This window comes from Manis javanica, chromosome 1 (assembly GCF_040802235.1).
Source record: "Manis javanica isolate MJ-LG chromosome 1, MJ_LKY, whole genome shotgun sequence".
Lineage (NCBI taxonomy): Eukaryota > Metazoa > Chordata > Mammalia > Pholidota > Manidae > Manis > Manis javanica.
The window spans coordinates 14,438,186-14,460,143 of record NC_133156.1 but is presented as its reverse complement, the minus strand read 5'-3'; the positions used below and the strand labels follow the sequence as shown (position 1 = coordinate 14,460,143).

At 42.3% G+C, this 21,958-nt stretch overlaps 1 protein-coding gene across 3 annotated transcripts; it reads left to right on the top strand.

The window, feature by feature from the left end:
- The first annotated feature begins 3,015 nt into the window (after positions 1-3,015).
- SLC46A3 (solute carrier family 46 member 3) lies at positions 3,016-21,160 on the top strand. Of its 3 annotated transcripts, none has more exons than XM_037003904.2 (6): positions 3,016-3,242; positions 3,902-4,114; positions 10,440-11,310; positions 12,787-12,870; positions 18,169-18,325; positions 20,383-21,160. In XM_037003904.2, exons 2-6 carry the CDS (start codon positions 3,926-3,928, stop codon positions 20,465-20,467), a joined length of 1,386 nt encoding a protein of 461 aa, XP_036859799.1. In that variant the 5' UTR covers positions 3,016-3,242; positions 3,902-3,925; the 3' UTR covers positions 20,468-21,160. The 3 variants fall into 3 exon arrangements, with proteins under 3 accessions (XP_036859799.1, XP_036859798.1, XP_036859802.1); XM_037003903.2 differs by having other exon boundaries at positions 3,016-3,497; XM_037003907.2 differs by lacking the exon at positions 3,016-3,242 and adding an exon at positions 3,637-3,707.
- The last annotated feature ends 798 nt before the right edge of the window (positions 21,161-21,958 follow it).

The following is a 21,958-nucleotide window of genomic DNA, read 5'->3' as shown; positions in this document are numbered from 1 at the left end:
CAATACGAAATGGAACGATTTTCCAGACAGAAGTAGGTTGGGAGAACAAAGTTAAAGAAGATTATTTCAGGCAAGTCACCTTCCTTAGGGGAAGCACAGGGTCTTCTCAGGCAGGATACCTCACTAATGCTTACCAGGAAATTCCAGACTGATTAGTCTAAAATTCCACTCGAGGAAGAGGCTGAAACTGCAAATAGTTTAGGTCTCAACCTATTGCTTAGCAAAAGTGACTCCATTTTGGGCCCGCTGTTTAACAAAACCAATAAAATCCAGTAGCTACTATATTCTCTTGTGGCTTTGCCACTTGACTATGGCACTGCCCCACATAGCATGGGTTTTTGGGGTTCAGTATGTCTATTCATGAGTCAGGTGATGACTCAATTCTCTCACACTTTTTCCTGGAATATTATGAAAATATTTTGAACATGATATGACATCATTTGTTCTTCATTTAGCTTGGGCATATCATTTATAAATTTAGTACAGTTCTTAGCTGCTTAGTCTGACATTATTAAAGTACTTTTGCTGGAGCCAGTGTGATCTAAGCAAAAATGCAAAGACAAGTGATACCAAGTGTCAGTCCTTGGTTATTGGACAATTCAGAATATGTTTCAGAAATAATATTTCTAGGTCATTGAACTGAAAACATAAAATATCAAAATATCCCTGAGACCTTTGTGCTGGAGAATACACCTGTTGACCTGTGTTTCAGAAACACTGCCAGGGAGATTATACCCAATGAATGGATACTCCTCCTTTCTGGCCTACACTTTATTTTTGATTTCAGAGTCTTTGAGGGAAGAAGGTTTGAGGGGGAGCCTATGAGGAGCTACAGTTGTGGTAGGTGAATGGCAGTTACTGGTCTGTGATTTCCACAGACTGGGTTTTTTAGAATCATTTTTACTCCTTTCATATATTTCCATCTTTTCTTATCAAATAAGTGGAAACTTCTTTTTTAATGAACCACAGTGTGTCAACTTTTGTTTCACTCCTATTACCTAACACAGTGACAGATTACAACTGACAGTTGGTTAAGGCTTAATACACACTGAAACACTATTATGTGGATAAAAAAGAAAAACCCTTGCATAATGATTGTTATCATAGAGATACGCAGGGCAATAATTAGGAAGGTCTGGCTTTCTTCCTCATATAGAAGAGTGGGGACAGCAAAGCATGGAAGTACATTGAATACTAATTCTTCCTGCCCATAAGAAAGAACATCTTCTAAATGCCCTTTCCTTTTTATTGATTTTCAAGAGAAATCATAGCCTGGGAACAAAAAGGTCATAACGCTATTTACTGCCATGTCCTCCTATTTCTGAGCACACGAGGGGACTGTTTTTCTCCATTCTCCACGTGGTCCTGTGACTTGTTTTAGTCAAATAAATGTGGGCAGAAGTGACATTTCTAGCGGGGAACCTTTAAAAACTGGTTTCAGATTCACCATATTCTCTTTCTCTGCCTTAATGCCAGCAGTAACATTCAGATGAGGGCTCTATCAGTCTGTGTCTGTGAGCAATAGTGAGAGGAAGCGAAGCTCTCCGATGACCCGAAAGAGACAGGGAGCTCAAGTGATCCATAAACCTTTGCTGTTATACTGAGATTTGGAGCATGACCTTGACCTTCATTTTACAGGAGCCAAGAACCTAACGTGGTCATTTTACCCCTGACATTTTACTCCTTGTTAAAATAGTTGACAAGAAGGCCTAAGCCAGCCACAGCATTTAGAAAGTGGATTCAGCTGGCACAAAAATAAATGTCGTTTTAGTAATAATAGAATTGTACAGCACTTTAATTCTCAAAAGCGTTTTTGCAGAGATGATTTCATTTACTCTTCCTGGTATTCTGGTGGGGTAGTTGGATCTCTGCCTCTCCCCTCTCCCAACCAACTCCGCCTGGCCACAGTCAGCTGCCGTCACTGTCCCATCCCACTTTTAATATGTCCTAGCAGAGCACTTCGCACAACACAAAGCCCTGCAATTTAAAAATATTATGTCTTTTTAGGAAACTGCCTTGTTCATTTCTTTATACCTTCTTTCCAACATCCAGCCTCCACTGTTTCAGACTCATAATAAGTGCTTCATAAATGCTCATATAAGGAGCTGAGAAGTAAGTTAAGTGGCGAGGCCAAGGTTACAAATAGCAACTAGGAGTCAAATCTAACATTTTTGACACAACATTCCAGTGACCTAACTATCATTTACTGAGTTCAGGGACGGAAACAGCTCTGACATCTCAGGGCTGGCCTTGGTATTGATTGCTATGAGCTGGTCTGGACCAGGGTGTTCGGCAGAATAGACACAGTTTCACAGAACACCAACATCAGACAAGGCCCTTCCATGACCATAATCAAGACAAAAACAAGATACTCCATAATTCTGCGTGAACACAGACAGAACAGGAACATTGCCTAAACTACGAGAATGACCAGCCTTGTTCCCCGGGCTTGCTGGAGGGCATTCAGTCCCCTCCCTTGTTCTAGGGCTATACTGTATATACATGTATATGTCACAGGCTTCATCACGACCCTGTAAGACTGGTAGGCCCCCTTGACAGGTTAAAGAAATGGAGGTTCACAGAGAGGAAATAATTTGCCCAAGGTCACACTTCCGGAGAGAACCGGTGACCGCATTCCAGACCACGGCTAACTCTGCCAGGGGCGCTCCCTCCCGCACCCTCCACGGCGTCGCCTCCCCCAACCCTCTCTAATGCGTTTCTTAGGGCAACAGGCCCTGCCGACCGGGATGCTCCTGGGATCTGCATCTCAAACATGTCCCTTTTGCAGCAGATCTCCAGCGTGCTTCTGTGGACAACGATATTCGGACTCGGACTGGGTCTGCAGCTGCGGAGCCCCGGAGCCAGCCTGCAGCGCCGCGGGATCTGCCGGGGGCCTCAGGGGGCGGGCTCACGGGAGTGACGCCGGAACAGACCAATCCCCGAGGGAGGGGTAGCCGCCGGGCCCAATCGCACGGGAGCCAGTGGGACAGCGACAACTGGGCGGTGGCGAACCCGCACCCAAAGGCCCCGCCTCCTCGGCTGGGGGGCGACGCTCCGCGCGCGGGGGCTGAGGCAGGGCGGAGCGCAGGCCGGACCCGCAGACCGGCTGCCTAGCGCGCAGGAGGCAGCTGCCCGGGGCGCCGGCGCGTCCCTCAGCCCGCCGAGGCCGAGCCCGCCCGCCACCGAGGAGCCGAGCGAGGGCCGCGCAGGGAACCGTCGCCGCTGTCACTGTGGACGCGGAAGTGCGCTTTCCTCGGTTTGCTTTAAAATAAGAGCTTGAGTTTCCCCGACAGGTGCATTTGGTCGAAATCGACGGAAAGTGGCCTCCCCACCCCAGCGCGGCGGCGCTCCCTGTCCCCTGCGCGTCCCAGCCTCTGGGAGCGCTAGCTGCCCGCGAGGCGCCCCCGGAGCGCAGGGCAGCTCCGCAGAGGAGACCCCGGGCTCCGGCCGAAAGGGGTCAGACCTGCGCCTCGCGTGGCGGCAGGACTAACCGTGGGGTGAGTGTAAAGCAGCCCCTTTAGGCTTGCAAGCTGCCTTTTAAAAGGCCCCTTCCGGTCCGCTATTAACAGGCAGCCAAACCAGGATCACAAACAGTTGCGCAACTGCCTGGTCCCCAGAGGGACCTCATTGTTTACCGTATGAGAACCAGTTGTCAGAATACAATGTGGGCACTGTGGCGTGATCACCAAAATGGGTGACAACTTAAGGTGATCATCTTAAGGGCCATTTGAGCCCTGAAAGGTCCTATTCTTCAAAACGGGAAGTATGACCACCTTGGGTTTACCGCGTACCCTATTCCAAAATAAGACTTAACCTCCTAAGAAGTGCTCTGTGCTTTCGGTTCCCTAGTTGGCTTGCTTACTCCACAGCATTCCTCTGACTTCCTCTTTCTTTTTAATAGAATTCTGCTACTGACCCCAGCACTATGAAGCTGTTATTTGTAGAACCTGCCATTTGTCTTAGTGCATTCGCTCTGACTTTGACCTCTCCACTGACGACACAATACGTGTACAGAAGAATATGGGAAGCGACAAGCAACTACAGTATGGCATCTGGTAGCAATGCTTCCGAGTGTGAAAAAAACAAAAGCAGCCCAATTTTTTTATCCCAAGAGGTAAGAAATGAAAATATCCCTAAAATGAAATGAAAAGGGAATCTGTAACGGGGTTTTAAGCGTAAGAGGACATTGCCCTCCTCACACATTGACCTTTCAAGGGTCACCTTAAAACTCCTAAATCCCAAAGAGCCTTTATTCAGTTCTCACCTGTTTGAATTTTCCTGACACCTTTAATCTTCTCCTTTAACTTAAACCCCTCTTCTTCTGTGACACTGGATCTTCTCTTTTCTCTAAGAAATGTTCAGCTCGGTCTCATCTCTGTGGTTGTCTCCTTCCTCTTCCCGCACAAGCCTTAAAGTTGGACCGAGGCCACTGGGTGGACAGGGGTGGGCTTGACATTGGCCTTCTTGCCTTTCTCTTGCCCCTCCTTCCATCCCTGCCACCGCTTGTGCATGACCCGGTTGTCAGGGACCCAAGAAAGTGCCCCACCACTGAAGACTGTGGGTCCTGGGGCCAGTGTCTGCCATGGGGTGGGGGGCGGGGCAGCATTTGCCCTTCATCATTTGCTGTTATCAAAGCAGCTTCGCCTCCAAGTGTAGAGGAGCAGCTTGGGGAGGGAGGGTCTCTGGGGCGGAGCACACTCACTTCTGCCCAGAGGACTCAGAAAGTATTCAGCCGGATATTATACAGCCTTTCCCTGTCTCCAGCCGCCTTCCCCAATTTTGTATCTGTTTAAAACAGGAGGTACACCATGATTCTCCTTTTCCCTTAAGCATTTTTTATTAAAATTCACCAATATTCAGATGCAAAGAAAAGAGCATCCATATTTGTAATTTTTCCCCCTACAATACCTCAAAAACAGAGCACCCTTATAACCCTTGAACCCTTCCCGTAGGGGGTGTTTTGTGAGAGCAAAGGAGTGGGGATTCCTGCGCACCAAAGGATGAGAAGAGTGTAAGAGGGTCCCAGCCACTTGTAGGCTGGCTCCAAGATTCTCTCCTCTGAAGAGGATTCAGATGTGGCTGGAAGATGAGTCTGAGGCCTAGGGCCCCAGGTGGACAGAAGGCTCTAGCACTTCTGGCCAGGTACCCCAGGTATCAGGCATCACCTTGCTGGGGTGGGGCTTGGCTGTTGAGTGCAGCCCCTGCTGTTACTCATTTTCTCATGGGAGAAGTTTTCTTGGAACTGATTATGTCTGGGAGCCATGCAGACATCAAGATTCTGGCCTAGAGTTCTGTCATAAAAATAGGAGAGCCAACGGTCTCACCTTGTGGTTTATCTCCCTTCGAGAACAGTCCTGTTATATGTGGATCATTCACAGGGGGTGAGAAGGTTCAACAACTCATCAGTTTCTGTATCTGATTCTGTGCCTCCTTCACCAGACCCCTGGGAGTGCAGGAGGCACAGGGCAGGAGAGGGTTTGAATTTCTGGAAAAGTTGGCTGCCCTTGCCCTCCTAGAGTGAGGGGAGTAGGTAGCCTTGGTCCAGCTACCTTGGTGACCTCTGTGACTGAGCAGATGGAGAGTGCTGTCCCCACTTCCAGCCGGACCCAGCTGCTGAGAAGTCCCCCACCTGCCCAGAGCAATGGTCTCATTTTGGAGATTTTTGCCAAATGTTTTTTTTTAAATTTTATTTTGGTATCATTAATCTACAGTTACATGAAGGACATTATGTTTACTAGTCTCCCCCCTTCACCAAGCGCCCCCCACATCTCCCTTCACAGTCAGTGTCCATCAACATAGTAAGATGCTGTAAAATCACTACTTGTCTTCTCTGTGTTGCACAGCCCCCCCCGTGCCCCCCCAACACTATACATGCTAATCGTAATGCCCCCTTTCTTTTTTTCCCACCCGTATCCCTCCCTTCCCACCCGTCCTTCCCAGTCCCTTTCCCTTTGGTAACTGTTAGTCCATTCTTGGGTTCTGTGCTTCTGCTGCTGTTTTGTTCCTTCAGTTTTCTTTTGTTCTTATGCTCCACATATGAGTGAAATCATTTGGTGCTTGTCTTTCTCCGCCTGGTTTTTGCCAAATGTTTTAATCAATTAACTATTGTTTCACTTACTGCTTTTTATTGGGTTAATGTCCAAGACAACGCACTGCCCTAGATCCCTTGCCTGCACCTTGGTCCCCAGAGCTGCAGGTGCTTCTCCTCAGGTTGGGTAACTAGAACTCCCTCCCCTCACCCCAACTGGGACAGGGATCTGTGGCCTGCTTACCTTTTGGTCCTTCAGAGAGAGAAACATGTTTGCTTCCTGATGCACGGCCCCCACCTTCAGCACCTTCTTCCACCTCTGGATTCTGTCCCTGCTTAGCTTCTCAGATAATATTCTGTTCCCTTTAAATCCAGGAACAAATGTTTCCTGTTTCTGAGCTTCCATCTCATTGGAAGCTCTGCTGGGTGGTTTCTGGCCATTTGCTCACTGAAAGTTTAGGGGTTTGTGGACTGTTCTTGTAATCTAAAACTTAGAGATCAGTCCCTAATAAAATAAAAAATGATTTTTTTTTCCAGTTCAGATTCTTCTTGCCACTCCTCAAAAGATCAATTGTGTAATAAGAAGAATGCATAATATGATCATGTGTTGAATTTGTTACACTTATCCTTCCTATATAACAAATATATAAGTACATATATATTGGAATGCAAGATCATATTATGAATTTCAGGGTACAGATATAGTAAACTGAGCTATTTCACTTACATTTAACATTTTGAAAGTCTATATGGATGAAAGTTATTTTTCAACCCATTAGGGGTTAAGATATATATATATATATATATATATTCATAAATGAATATTGATCTAATGTGTTTTTCAAATCTTCAAGTTTTCTGAGCTCTATGACTATAAGGTACACCTACATACTTGTCTTGCCAATGAGTTTCAGCCCTGGGCAAGTTCACTATGGATTCAAGGTGACCAAAGAAACGACAGTAGAACATTCTTGGGGTGAACTTATTCCCATGGTGGCAGGTCAGTCACTAGAATCCCATCCACTCAGAGTGAGTCTGCACACAGCAAGCCGGTCTCGGCCTCTGGGCCTCTGTCCTCAGTGCTGCCACCACTCCAGCCTCTGCTCTGCTCTCCTGCAGCCTTGCAGCCATGCCACCATGTTGCCCAGAGCACTGGGTGGAGCTCTTTATATAGAGTCAATAGCAACGTATTGCCCACACGTGTGTAGTGAGCTAGCCAATCAGGGCCAGGTGAGAATCCTGGCCGCAGGAACCTTCATTTTATCCACATACTTCTCCTGGGTAATGAGATTAATCTCTAAAGGACCTTTTAACAAAGTGGTGAGGCTGTGTGAAGGAAATTCTTGGCTAAAGGCAGACTGGTGGGAGTTCCTAGCCATGTTTGTGGACTTTTGTGGGGAAGGAAATGTTAAGACCCTTATCACACCCTCCTTCCCTTGTTAAATGACTTGTTTGAAGTGTTGAACTGGCCAGTGTGGTCTGTTCTCTTCAGGCCCTTTCAAGATAGGGGCTCAGATATTGGAGGGGATAATAAAGGTTTCCCAAAAGATCCTGAACTTTTTCTTGCTCAGGAATTTATCTATAAACTTTTTCATAATTAACACAATCCCTTGTTACCATCAGAAAGGGAATATTTTCTACTTAATTGGAATTAATATATACATGTTAGCCTATGAAACTGTGACTTCTTTAAAACTGATATGACTTTCCTTAATTCATCCTTGTCTCAATACACTGTCATTCTGTTCCTTCTTGTATAGGAAATAGTATTTTTTTAAACTCTGATTTCTCCCATCTACCCACATACAATATATAATTCTCCAGAGTTTAAGAGTATACACAACAATTTGTTTGTCTCAACTTGGATTTATGATTGAAATATACTTTGAGCTTGTCATTGTTAAAATCTGTATTTTAAAACCTAAATTACAGATGGGGGAAGGGCTCCGTGTAAAAGACTGGGTTAGGAAGGACAGTAGATGGGATGGAGAAGCCAGGACTGGGATGGGTGGAATGGGAGGAGGAGCCCTAAACTGGGACAGCTTGTGAGAAGTTGATTAAAAGATAACTGCTTCATTTATTTATTCAGTAAACATTTATTTGACAGCTTCTATACTGTACAGGATACAAAGATAGGCTCAGGAAGTCTGACGAAGAAGATGAAACAGCTGAAGTTGATTAAGCACTTTGTACTGGGGTCTGGGTGGAGCCTTATATTTATTTTAAATTTAACTCTCTCAGCAGCCTGAAAGATGGGGACTGCTGTGCCCTCTCGCAGATGAAGGTATCGGGGGAAACAGTTGGGTCAGGGTCACACACAAAGGCCCCGTTACTTGGTCATTCGTTTACTGGGTCCATATCCACCGAGTCCCTCCGCTGTAGAGCACGGCTGCCGAGCTGGCGCCACCCCGGTGAAGAGGACAAGATGCCAGCCCTCCTGGGGCTTAGGCTGTAGTGAAAGGCACACGGGAGTGTGCCATTAAAACAGCCCATCCTGCTAAGGGATGGCATGCCTCTAAAGGAAAACAGAGCAGGATAAGGGGGGATCTCTGGGTGGGGTTAGTGGGGCTGCTTTGGTTGAGCGATGAGCCAGAGAAGGCCCCTCGGAGGAGGGGACCCCTGCATTGAGGCGGGGAGCTGCGGGACAGTCAGGTGGAGGGACGAGCAGGTACGAAGGTGAATAAGCATGGAGGGCTTGTGGCCGGGCACGTGGGCTGAGAGCAGTGAAGACATGGAGATGAAGTGGGAGACGTCGTGGCATCTGCCACCCGGCCCCCCCCGCCACCGGCAGGCATTTGGATTTATTTCTGTGGAGGGTGAGCCAACAGGGTATCCTGAGCAGAGGAGTAACAGGAACTCCTGTTTTTAAACATGTGCTTTTAAAGGTCATTCTACTTGCCGTGTAAAGGGCTGCCTGGACTTGAATACAGAGGCATCTGACTCCAGAGCTCTTTCTTATTCATGATGGAAGAAAGTACAACTGGGGATGATAACTGTCAGAGGAGGAGGTTCAGAAGGAGAGGATATGTCTGCTCGGGAATTTCAGGGGAATCCAAGCTGGACCTGACTATGGGCTATTTGGGGAGTGGGGATAATGCCAGAAAGTGAGGTTGTGGCACACAGTCGTGCCTTAAGTGACGGAGCACAGAGCATGTGCTTCCACCAGCAGGCCACAGGCTGAGCAGCAGAAAGGCGGGCACACTATGTGCATTGGCAGCGTGCTGGCGGCATTCTCGGGCAACACACTGAATCGACCAAAGCGACCAGGCGGGAGCCAGAATGGTCCCGGTGAGAAGTGATGGGCTTTCAGTCCAGTGGCAGCTCTGGGACTAAACAGAGGGCAGGGGTGCGACAAACACCGATGGGCAGGACAGGCTGTGTCTGTGGGTGTGGGTGAAGGGAAAGGCCGGAAGCCAAGACAACTGAACTTTTGAGTCTGACTAGGGTATTTCCTGGTAACAGGGAATTGCTTGAATTACGTGAATATATAAACATAAAAATGGGCTCACTCTTAAAAAAAATCATGAACTCAATTATTTGATATTTTTGTGAGTCAGTTTATTAGGGTACTTTCTGAATATTGCATGAATAAATCTTTTTTAAAAAAATGCATTTAGTAATGCCCATTATAAAAATGGCATACACTAGACAAAGTTTGGAAAATACAGAGAAGTGGCAAGAAGAAACTGCTTCTAATCACCCAAAATTCTTCCCATCAGATAACTAGTATAACGATTGTTAAGCCTTCCACACTCGGGTGTGTGCGTAGCTGTTTTGATCCTCAGGGGTCGAGTGTATTCCTCTGCAGTTCACAGCACATTGCCATCTTTAGTCAGTGCAAAGCTCTTCTTTGGGTTTTATCTTATTTTTTAGTAAATACAGAGATAAGTTTCTCACTAATCTATTTGTGGAGACACATGTAAAAAGCAGCCTAGGTCTTCCTAAGTAAAGGTCTATGAAATATGCATTTATCTGCGATTCATTCTCCTTTAGACAGAAAGATACATCGTGGGAAACAGTATTGTTCTTGCTTTAGAACAATGATCACGATTTCTTCGGGCTCACTGTTCATAGAAGAAAGGAAAAATCATTGTATGGCCAGTCCCAGAGGCCTTGGGTCTACAGATCTTGTATATGAGACAGACACACACCAACACACACAATTTTTTCTTTATGGGTTAACATACCCACCGTGGCAGTTGAATATTATGGCTGAGTTTTTATGGCTATATCACCTCTGGATATTTGATTTGTGAATCAGATGAAGATTCAAACTGTATCAAACCCGGGCATCAGAGATTTCCCACCCGTGACCTACAGGCAATGTCAAGAAAAGTATACACCATGATATTTTTATGCACACTGTATAAATGTCTGTAAATGTTACTGTCTTCTTTTTATTTCTTTGCAGGAAGTTCAGAAAAAAGTGTCTCTTTTTAGTCTGCAGATGGATATAAGTGGCTTAATTCCTGGTCTAGTGTCTACGTTCATACTTCTATCTTGCAGTGATCGTCAAGGACGAAAATTCCCTTTGATTTTGTCTTCTGTTGGCGCTCTTGCAAGCAGTGTTTGGCTCTGTTTGCTGTCCTACTTTAACTTTCCATTCCAGCTTTTAATTGCATCCACCTTCATTTTTGCACTTTGTGGCAATTCCACCACATTTTTGGGAGCCAGTTTTGCCTATATTGTTGATCAGTGTAAAGAACAGAAACAAAGAACAATTCGAATAGCCATAATTGACTTCCTACTTGGACTTGTGACCGGATTAACAGGACTGTCTTCTGGCTATTTTATTAGGGAATTAGGTTTTGTGTGGTCTTTTTTAATTATTACTATGGTTCTTACTGTTAATTTGATTTATATTTTATTTTTTCTTGATGATTCAGTGAAAGAGTCTTCATCTCAGAATGTTTCCATGTCATGTAGCGAAGGTTTTAAAAACCTATTTTACCAAACTTATATGCTTTTTAAAAATGCTTCTGGTAATAGACGGTCTTTGCTCTGTTTGTTACTTTTTACAATGATCACTTACTTTTTTGTGATAATTGGCATTTCCCCCATTTTTATCCTTTATGAATTGGATTCACCACTCTGCTGGAATGAAGTTTTTATAGGTTATGGATCAGCTTTGGGTAGTATCTCTTTTTTGAGTAGTTTCCTAGGAATATGGTTTTTTTCTTACTGTATGGAAGATATTCATATGGCCTTCATTGGAATTTTTACCACCATGGCAGGAATGGCTATGACTGCTTTTGCCAAAACAACACTGATTATGTTTTTAGGTAAGTTACAAATGTAGTCTTAAAACTGTGTATTTGATTTTTTTTTTCTTTAAGGCCATTGGGGGAGAAACTCTAATATAAAATGCTCTAATGCCTTCTATATTTCAATTAGTAATTTGTTAAAAGCAAGCTTGCCAGAATTCTGAAAGCCAATTTGCTTTTAAAAAAGTAATTCACTGAATAACCACAATTTTTCAAATTTGCATATTTCCCCCCAAAAAAATTATTTTGAGGAACATTCTTCTTGTAAACCAGTAGTTCTTCAATATAGTGTTCACCAACTTGAGTATTTCTTAAAATACTGCTAAGAAGGCCACTTTTCATAAAAAATTTCAAATTAAATATACTCAAAAGACATAAGGAAAATCCATATTCACTGAAGATATTTAAGAAGAAAATCATGCAAGACAGACTCTGCAAATTGATCTTTCAGCAAATCAGTCAATTCATGAATTGGCATTGGATGAATCACTTTTTGGCAAATTGGGCTGCTTCCTTAACTACCGAACTCCTAAGTGGGTTTTGTGGGGCTTGAGGAGATACTGCATCTGAGAGGGCCAAGGGATCCATACAGTGGGACCTTGCGAAAGGCCCTGTTTAGTCTCTGTCTAAGCGGGCAGTTCATCTCTTGCTATCTTGCAGCAGGCAGGGTGACCAAACAGAAACGGGCTTCATTGCCATACAGAGCGCTAGGTGATCTTGGGCAAGTTATTTAACTACTCTGAGCCCTCAGCCTTTTCATCTGGCAAATGAGCATAGCAGTACCTAATTCAGAGAGTTGTAATGAATCTTAAAAGACAGAACTGTGAAGCCCTTAGCACAATGCCTACTAGTCAGGAAATGCCAGTTCCTCCTGTCTCCCTTGGCATTGCCTAGGCCAGTAAGTTAGCATAGGTGAAAACAGTGAAAATTTTAACATGATCAGAAAATGAAATATATTACTACTTCATCATATAACTAAAAATGCTATTATTAAGGGACATACTTTAAGTGCAGAGGCAATTTATGTTCATGAAATTATTTAGCCACAAAGATGAACAAACAAGAAGATAACCAATTTACCAAAAAGCGAATCAACATAATAACATGATGCTAACACTGAGAATGCCAACTCTGAAAAAACAGAAACAGAAAACAAAACTAAGGTACAACTTGCTAAATAAGAGGTCACTACAATAATGAGGGAAATAGCGGATCAGCCCCGGTCGGCAGATTATATATATATATATATATATATATCTGGACCTAAAACTTTCATGAACTCTTGTTCTTCGTGCTGGAATAAGAATTTGACAGCAAACTAACCTTACACTGGCCTATCTTAATTCATGAAACAGAATTCTACAATGATTAATTCAGCCTTTAGAAGCAGTGAATTAGGATGCTTGTATAAATGATTTAGAGAGAAGGTGTTTCACATTTAAAACCAACCCCTGGTTTTCTGGCATAGCCTGTGATTCCCTCCCTCTCTCGCAGTGAGGCTGCCGTTCCTTTTCACTGTCGTGCCGCTCTCAGTTCTACGCTCCATGATGTCAAAGGCGGTTGATTCTACTGAACAAGGTGAGTTTGACTTGCTTAAGGAATATAATGGCTCTACAGTCTGTACCCACTCAAATCTATCGACAATCATGTTTGATTCTTCAGAATAGTCTACAACCCTTTCTCTGCACAGAACTCCTTTTAAATTAGTGGCAAGCTCTACATTAGGAAGAGGCTTATATGAAGGCAGGAGAGCCTCAGGCTTTTGAAGGCTTCCCCACCCCAAGAGCAGAGGAGACTCCAGGGCCAGGGGGATATGCCCACTGGGAGCCCACAACTCCTCCCCAGCTGCAGATGACACCCCGTAACTCCCCTACAAACAGCTCTGGGGTCATGTCCATCCAGTGAGTGCCTGGACGCTCCTCTTCTTTAGACCCTTTCTCTTGAGAGTAACTTTGACCCCAGTGTGCTCACCTCTAGACCAAAGGGGGGACCAGGCCATCGATCTTTATAGGAGATCTGGCCCAACTTTAGAACCGCAGAGGAGGCGGTCCACAGCCATCTGTAAATGACCCTTCCTGGGCAGGATGGAACAAGAGGTACAACACAGTGTGGGTGGGCCACAACCTGCAGTGGGAACTGAGGGTGGGGGGCCTGCTCTTCCAGTGTGGTCAGATTCCTACATGGAACTCTAAAAAGGCTACGAAATCTGAGTTTATGGCTAAACTTCCAAATTATTACAAAGGTGTATTTCTCAGAGTCGGGAGATAGAACATGTCTTAATTAGCAGTTTTATCAGAATTATAACTTTTAAAAACTGAGCAAATAATATGTAGGCCTCTAATTGTATTCTTTTGCTGGACCCCACTCAGTTGGTGCAGTAAAGGGACTTTGATGTAGGGCAGTGTGCAGAGCAGAGGCCCCTGTCCTGCTTGAGGCTTTAAGCCCCAGGCAAGTTCACTGTGGACTTGGTGAGACCACATCGAATATCTTGGGGTAAAAGGGTCTATACCCAGTTTTATTCTAATGGCAGTCAGTCAAGCACTAGGATCACATCTACATCCAGAAGTCTGCAGGTCCATCATCCACCTCCATCTCTACCTCCACCCAGAGCACCGGCAAAGCTCTTTATATAGTGACTAGGTCAGTAACAGCTCATTGCCTACGGGTGTGGAAGCAGTAGCCTAGCAGTAAGCCACTTACATCATCAAGTAGTGCAGGGTCAGGTCAGGATCCTGGCCTTAGGAACTTCCAATATCCCCGCAGCCCCCAAAGAAGATGGCCCAAATTGGGAGGGAGAAGGGAGGAAACACCACAGCCTTTCTCCTTCATCCCACTGATCAAGTGCACAGCAAGTAAGGCCAGCAAGGAAGTCCAAGTCATATAATCTGTGGGGTCAGCCTCCTGGGCATAGAGCATGGCACAGGAGATGAAACAGTTGAAGAGGAGGGCAGAGAATAACCAGTACAGAATGGAAAAAAATTACATTTCTAGTTATAATTAGTTACTAACTAGATGTTAGGCATATGGGGTTGTCCTCCTCACCTTCTGTATTGTATCAATATTATTACACTTTGGAGCTTTCCTTCATTTCATGTCTTAGCCTGGTAAAAATGTTCATATTAATTGCTTATGAATAATTCATATTATGCTATTGTATTTATGGTGATTTAGTTAACACTGGGGGAGACTGCATAATTCAATAAATTAAGAAATATATTTCTTGATTCTTTTCCATTCATAAGATGTAGCTGTGTATTCACAAAGCTATTTCTGGATTATATAATGATAGAGTAACAGGAAAACCACTTAGGAATATAAAAATTTATGATCACAGTATGCAAAAATCTACCTACTTCCTTGGATACAGTGGTGTCTTAGATAGGACACCAAAAGCATGACAACAAAAGAAAATAATAGATAAATTAGACTTTACCCAAACTGCAAACTTTTGTGCTTCAAAGGACACCATCAAGAAAGTGAAAAGACAACCCTCAAACAGGAGAGTATTTGCAAATCACGTCTGGTAAGGAACTTACCCAGAATACATAAGAACTCGTAAAACTCAACTGCAAAAAAAAGACAACCCAGTTAAAAATGGGCAAAGGGTCTGAATAGATACCTCTCCAAAGAAGACTGTACAAATGGCACAAGAAAAAAATTCTAAACATCATTAGCCAACAGGGAAAAGCAAACCAAAACCAAAATGAGACCTACTCGGATGGCTAAAATGAAGACCGACCATAAAGCTGAGCGTAAGGCTGTGGGGAAACTGAAGCCCTCCTACAGTGCGGGTGGGAAAGTAACATGATGCAGCCACTTTGCAAAACAGTTTGGTAGCTCCTCAGAACGTTAAATAGAGACACCCATGACTCAGCAGTTCCATTCCTAGGTAGATTCCCAAGAGAAATGAAAACGTGTCCACACAAAATCTTGTGCACAAATGTTCACAGCAGCATACTTTATAACAGCCAAGAAGTAGAAGCAATGCAAATGTCCACGAACTGATGAATGGATAAATAAAATGTGGTATATCTGCCCAACGGAATAATTTTTGGTCTAAAAAAACACTACTGTACATGCTACAACACGGATCAACCTTGAAATCATTTTGCTAAATGAAAGAAGCCATTCACAAAAGGCCACATACTGTCATGTAAATATGATTCCATTTATATGGAATGTCCAGAAAGGGCAAATCCATAGAGACAAATTAGTGCTTTCCAGGTGCTGGGAAGGAAGCAAGTGATGGAGAATGGGTGCAGCATTTCTTTTCAGGGTGATGAAAATGTTCTAAAATTAGGGGTAATGGTGGCGCAACTCTGAACATACCCAAGAACTACTGAATTGTGCAGTTTAAAAGGGTGAGTTTCACAGTATGTGAATTATATCTTAATAAAGCTGTTTGTAGGAAAAAGAAAAATCTACCATATTTGACTCAGAGCAAAAATAGACTTATCAGAATGTATAGTTTACTTTTGTTTCATTTTTATTTATAAAGGCTTTAAAAAAGTCATTTCATACATAAATAGAGTAACATTTTAAAATGTTTAGTTTACATTTTGGCATTTCATATTCTGAATTGTGATAACTGATGAATGGTGATTCCACTATCCTAGGATAGCATAGTTACTTTGTTCTTAACTGCAAACTAGGACATCCTTTGGATGGTGTCAAAGTTTCCATAACTGAATATATTCCCATCTTTCATTATTTTTTAAAAATGGGATGTTTTTGTGAAAGTATTACACACTTTAATCAGAGAAGGGAAACGTTGCCAAGATTTTCAAGGGGAGAAAACTGATTGTAGTAATTATTCTGAAGTCTTCACATTCCACACCACTGTGAACACTCAGAGCTAAAGTCATCCTGAACTGCCTCTTACTTTGTCATCACTTGCGTTCTTCTCATTATAAATTGGAGCACAGTAAGAACACACCTCACTTTTGAGGTGTTCTGGATTCGGGGAAAAAAGTTTAAAAAAACTGAATTGCATTTATTATATAATCCAGTTTATCTCCGGCGACTATTAATCAAGTCGAATTGCTTGAGGAAGTTCAGCAACCAGCTAAACCTACTTCGGAATAGTATGGTTGTTTGTGTCAGAACAGACGTGGTACCACCTGGCCGATTTTCCATCCAGAATGGATTCAAGCCATTGCATAAGACTAGGAGTATGCAGTCTGCCCTCTACAGCACTACTCCTGTAGCAAGGGATCAGAAATACAAGACAATAATAACCCAGGCAGGCAAGTAGGGGCATGTCCTCCTGTCTCAGCTGATTTAATGCACTGTCCTAAACCACGGAGGCAGTAAGTAGGTATGCTGCTTGATGACTGATAACAGGACACGTCACATGAGCTCTTACTCATTCACATGACAACTATATACTAAATGTCTACCATGTGCCAGGACACCGAGGTCCTGGAGACAGCAATAAACATGGTAGATGTGCACGTGGCATTGATAGAGCTTTTATTTTAGTCAAAAGAAGACACATACGTGAAACACAGTATTGTACATGAAAACACCATATTCTGAACATACAGTATTCTGCAGAGATATTTATACTTTATGTGTCCTTTCATTCCATAAAGAATTTGAAGCAACATATGAGAACATGTATATCAGAGTGAAAAGTTTAAATAGATAAAAATCTATACATGGTCTAAAAGACAGAGACCATGGGGAAAACCAGAACACAGGCATGTCAGCCATAATCCAGTTAGGAAAGGTGACCCTCAAGCCTGCCTTTTTTCCTTCCTCTCAGTCCAGTCCAACACAATTAATTACATGATCTGCACTGTTTTTAAGAAAAACATTACAAATGCCATGGGAAAGTAAACTTGGAGAAGTAGTTTCTTCACAAGCACAATGGCTTAATGATGGAGTCTGCAGAAACTACATAGGGACTTGGCCAGGATATCATAGCTGAAGACAATCAAAAAATCTGTTATGTGGTCATGCACAGCTGGGCAAAGAGGAAAAGAAGTACAGCAAGATGACAAGCCTGTCTTTTAGAGATTTAACTCCAGTTTTGGATTCTAGACACAAGTAAAAATTGGCAGAATAATGACAATTCTGATTTTGAGCTTGGGCTGGCCACGCCGCCACCTCCCAGCCCTTAAACGATGCTCCACTGCTGGCCCCTTTCCAAATGGGTGTGCAGCAGGGGACAGGGGCAGCAGAACCCCTAGTCTTCCTACTCATGTGAGCCAAGCGGACTGGAGGCAGTTTCAAGCTGGTAAATATGTTTTAAAGACTCACTTAACATGCTGTAACCTTCACTGAGCAGAGTTACTTGAGGAGTCAAAAATGGAGGCTTCTTTTGATGACTGAATGTCACTTTGGAGGGAGGCATCAAATTGCACAATGTGGGATAAGATCTCTCTCTGCCTGCAGCTGTCACTCTAGCCAGATCTGAGAAGCCGATGAAAAGAATAACTTTACTTTTCAAAAGGCCCCTGCAGGGGATCTTTGCTGCTGGGATCCATCCTGCCCAGCCAGGGTGTTTAACAGGTGTCCTCACTTGGGGACAGATTGTGGGAGACAACCTACTGAACGTCAGGGGTATCTGGGGCTGGGAGGGGAGACACTGCAGGTTTCAGATGGGGCAGCTGCTGTTGCCTTTTGGCTTTGTCCAGTTGACCTTGAACGATAGTGTTTTCAACTTCTCTCACATTAAGAACTCTCCGCCTCAGTCTCTTCACCTGCAAAATGGGTTACTGCTCAGGGATTCAAGGGGACAGCTTTCATTTGCCACGTAGTCTGTGCCCTATGTTTGCTCTTTTCCATGAGTAACATGTTTCTCCGTTAGGTTTTGCTCACTGCGTTGTCTCTCAGCCTTTTCTTTCCCCCTCCGCCCCCAACCCCATACAGGTACCCTGTTTGCTTGCATTGCTTTCTTAGAAACACTTGGCGGAGTCATCGCAGTTTCTACTTTTAATGGAATTTATGCAGCCACTGTTGCCTGGTACCCAGGCTTCACCTTCCTGCTGTCGGCCGGCCTGTTACTAATTCCAGTGATCAGTCTATGGTATGTAATTACCTTTAATCATTTTATCAGAGGATAGCTGGATTAAAAGAATTCCCTAACCTCACCAGTAAAATTACAAAGATCCCTTGAAGTTTTGCCTCAGGAGGTACTTCTCACAAAAACTTTTAGACATGAAGACATCTGTCAACTATTTTGAGACTTAGGAAGAAAGAGACAATCACAAGGCTGACCAGAAGGAGGAGAAAGATTGGGTTAGATGGATACTCCTAGAGGTTCACCCTCTCTCTTGAAATAGGAATAACTGATTTAAGTAGCATCTAAGAATATATATATACAAAAAATATATATTATATATTAACAAATACATGATATACATATTATATATATATTATATGCATATATGTATTTTTTTCAAACTTGATTTTCTAGAGTATAATATTCCCTGATGGGCAAAGACTGCTATAAGAAGATGTATTTTAATATGGATTCTTGGATAAATGGCAAGAGCAGATAGCATGTACTGAGTATTAGGAATTCTCTTTCCAGAGAGTTGGCTTATTTAATGTAAAGGTAAATATACAAATTCCAAGTACAAAATTCTAATTATGAACACTACATAGAATGAAAAGATAGAGGTGTACACATGAGAAATATTTATTTCTCCCTTTGCCTTTCAATTAACAAAAATATAAGCTAACTAGATAAGTGCTTGCTCTAAAATGCCCAAGCAAATGTGTTTGACACTCTGCGGGGTCAAAGCAGTGAGCGAGCATGCCCCTGCCCATTCCATGTGGCTAACGGCCACGAAAAGGACTGTGTGGACAGGCTTTCGGCATTTTACCAAGTCTGGGAACTACATGTCTTACTATAGTAGGACTTCAGTACACACTGTCTCAGTTGAATTCTGATTCCTCCACCTGTGTACGACGAGTACTATATAGTATTTATAATTCTTCTATAATTTTGATTAAAAGCAATTTTTACTAGGTGTCTTTTCTGAAGAGAGACTATTCACTATTGGCAAAATTAAAAATACAGGGGCTGTGCTAGTGAGCATATAGTGAGACAATCTTATACATTGCTGGAATTAAGGGTTATTCAGCACTATCTGGTTGGGAAAGCAATTCATAAACACAGCAAAATTTTTTTAAGAGTTCATAGTGTTTGATCCAGTCATTCCTTTTAGAAGCCTATTCTAAGAACATGATTAGTAATATCAGAAATTTATGCATAAAAAAGTCTGTTATGGCAAAAATATGTCTAAATGACCACAGTGTCCAACAGTAGAATGGTTAGATGAATGATGGTGTTGTCCAAATCATGAAAAATAGCTCTAAAAAGAATTGCATATCAGGGGAGTAGAATAATGGGTAACTTTAAAGAAAAAATTTTATTAACATTTATGGTTGACATAATAATAGTTTCAGATGTACAACAGTGATTCAACAATTATATACATTACAAAATGCTCACCATGTTAAGTGTAGTTACCATATGTCAACAAAGATATTACAATACTGACTATATTCCCTACACTGTACTTTTCATCCCAATTTCATTTTAATTTTATTCTTCATATATATTTATATTGTTGTGAACATGATACTTTCATAATTTGAAAAATTTGGTGCAGCTGGATAAAAGGTAGTCATCCTTTTAATAATGCTTCTAATAATGTAAATATAGATGGTCTTGAGGTTTTTAAACCTCTCCTGTCCAAAATCTTCACTTTCCCTAAAATTACATGCTATTTTAATTATTTTCAGATGTCTTCCTGTCCTACCTTCAACTGTAGCTATTAGAACATGAACTTCAGTAATAGTTTTAGTTTCAACTATTTTTTTGTGAGCTACACAGAGTAGACAATGGGACAGATGGACATTTGGGGGATCTGAGAGAGAAAGAACTCATGGAGACTTTTTATTATTTTCAGGATGCTATGAATAATGAGTTGGATTCAAACACCAGTATGTTCCTTCTATGCATAATTTGAATAATTTATTAGAAGACATGTATCCAGGGAAATGATGGAATACAGATTATTTGCGTGTGTGCTGTTCAATCACAATTTTAAAATGTCCCGTTTGCTTTGGCAGTGTCGTCAGGTGCATCGGATGGAAAGAGGGAAGCTATGTACTTCTGATTCAAGAAGAACCCAGGGAAGATACTTCAAACAGATGACTGTGATTAAAAAAAAACAAATCATATACTCTGACTTCTAAGGAATGTGAACAAGCTCCATAATCAATACTTTATAGATAATCAATGGTCTATGTCCTTCTTTCTCAACTGACAGTGAGAGAAATATCTCCTAGTTCTGGCTTCTTACAGTACTATGCACTTTGAGCACTTTATGAATATTATGTGATGTATTTCCAGTACCTAGAACAAATCTCAAAATACTTCCCACTTGAGGATTTACAAAAGAAACTGAAACTAAACAGCATAAAGGATTAAGAAACTTGATATGCTCAAAAGCAATAATCTCCCTGACATACTCCAGTCTTATGTGGAGACCAACCCTTTACCTCAGTTTCTTCTCCTGCAAAATGGGTTTCTGATCTCTCAAGGATTTTGAAGGTATAACTTGAAAATTATAAATCATTCACTGTTAAGAAAATGATGGAAGTTTCAAATATTCGTAATTTTACCTCTACTTTGGTCATCCTTTGTCCTTTAGAGCCTATCAGGGTGCTATTGATAGTGAAAACTTTCAATAGATGCAAAATCCTTAAAACAGAAGCACTTTGAAGAATACTTATCTTCACTTTCCCTAATGTTTCATCAGTGATGGCATTATCATATTTCTACATGTAACACAGGGACAATTGTAAAAAGATGATAAATAAAACTATCTGTAAAGAAATGTTAAAACTGAGTAAACATTCATGAAGTGAAATTGAGCCAATATTTATTTCTTATTTCTTCTGTCAAAGGATATCCGTTTCTTACTGCCTTTCACTCATCCTGGGATGCACCCTGGTCCCAGAAAACACCACATTCTCTCGTCTCCCGTCCTTTTACACACTATTCCACTGGCCCTTCCTCCCTATGATGCTGAAACTAGCCAAAACATCGCTTCCTTTGTGTACCTTCCTTGACATTTATTCCATACTCCTACATCTCCCCCAACCCTGCCATGCCTGCAGGGCGCCCCTAGCACTTTGTATCCTTCTAGCGTTTTCCTTCGTCTAGTAATACTTGTTGCCCCTGCTTGACAGTGAGAGCCCTGAGGGCAGGGACAATCTTTGATTCTTTGTTACAGCCTCAATAAATGTCTGTTGAACCAAATACAAAATTTTGCTTTTACTTGTAAAGATAATGTAAAGCTGTATATTCAGTGCATTACCACTGATACATGCCACAGTCAGTAAGCCAGCCCTGCAAATAAATTGAAAATATGCCAGCCCACACCATTTTTAAAGTCTATAGTATTTTCACAGGTCCTTCAATATCTCCCATTTTACAGGTTATCATATGTAATAACACAAATGCCTTGAAGTTCAACTGGATGATTAGCTTCTTTGTAAGCTCCTGAAGGCAGGTGAAGTCTTCATTTGATAGCATTGCTTACTGCTTTTTCCTGTAGGTTAATCAATGATTGCCTGACTCACAAATAGCAGTTATCATTTAAAATACTAGAAATTCTAATTTCCAAGACCATTCCTTTTA

Coding starts and splice junctions, on each gene's coding strand:
- SLC46A3 (XM_037003904.2), top strand. CDS start 3,926: ATGAAGCTGTTATTTGTAGAACCTGCCATTTGTCTTAGTGCATTCGCT. Junction 11,311..12,786: donor AACACTGATTATGTTTTTAG/GTAAGTTACAAA, acceptor CCTCTCTCGCAG/TGAGGCTGCCGTTCCTTTTC. Junction 12,871..18,168: donor GGTTGATTCTACTGAACAAG/GTGAGTTTGACT, acceptor AACCCCATACAG/GTACCCTGTTTGCTTGCATT.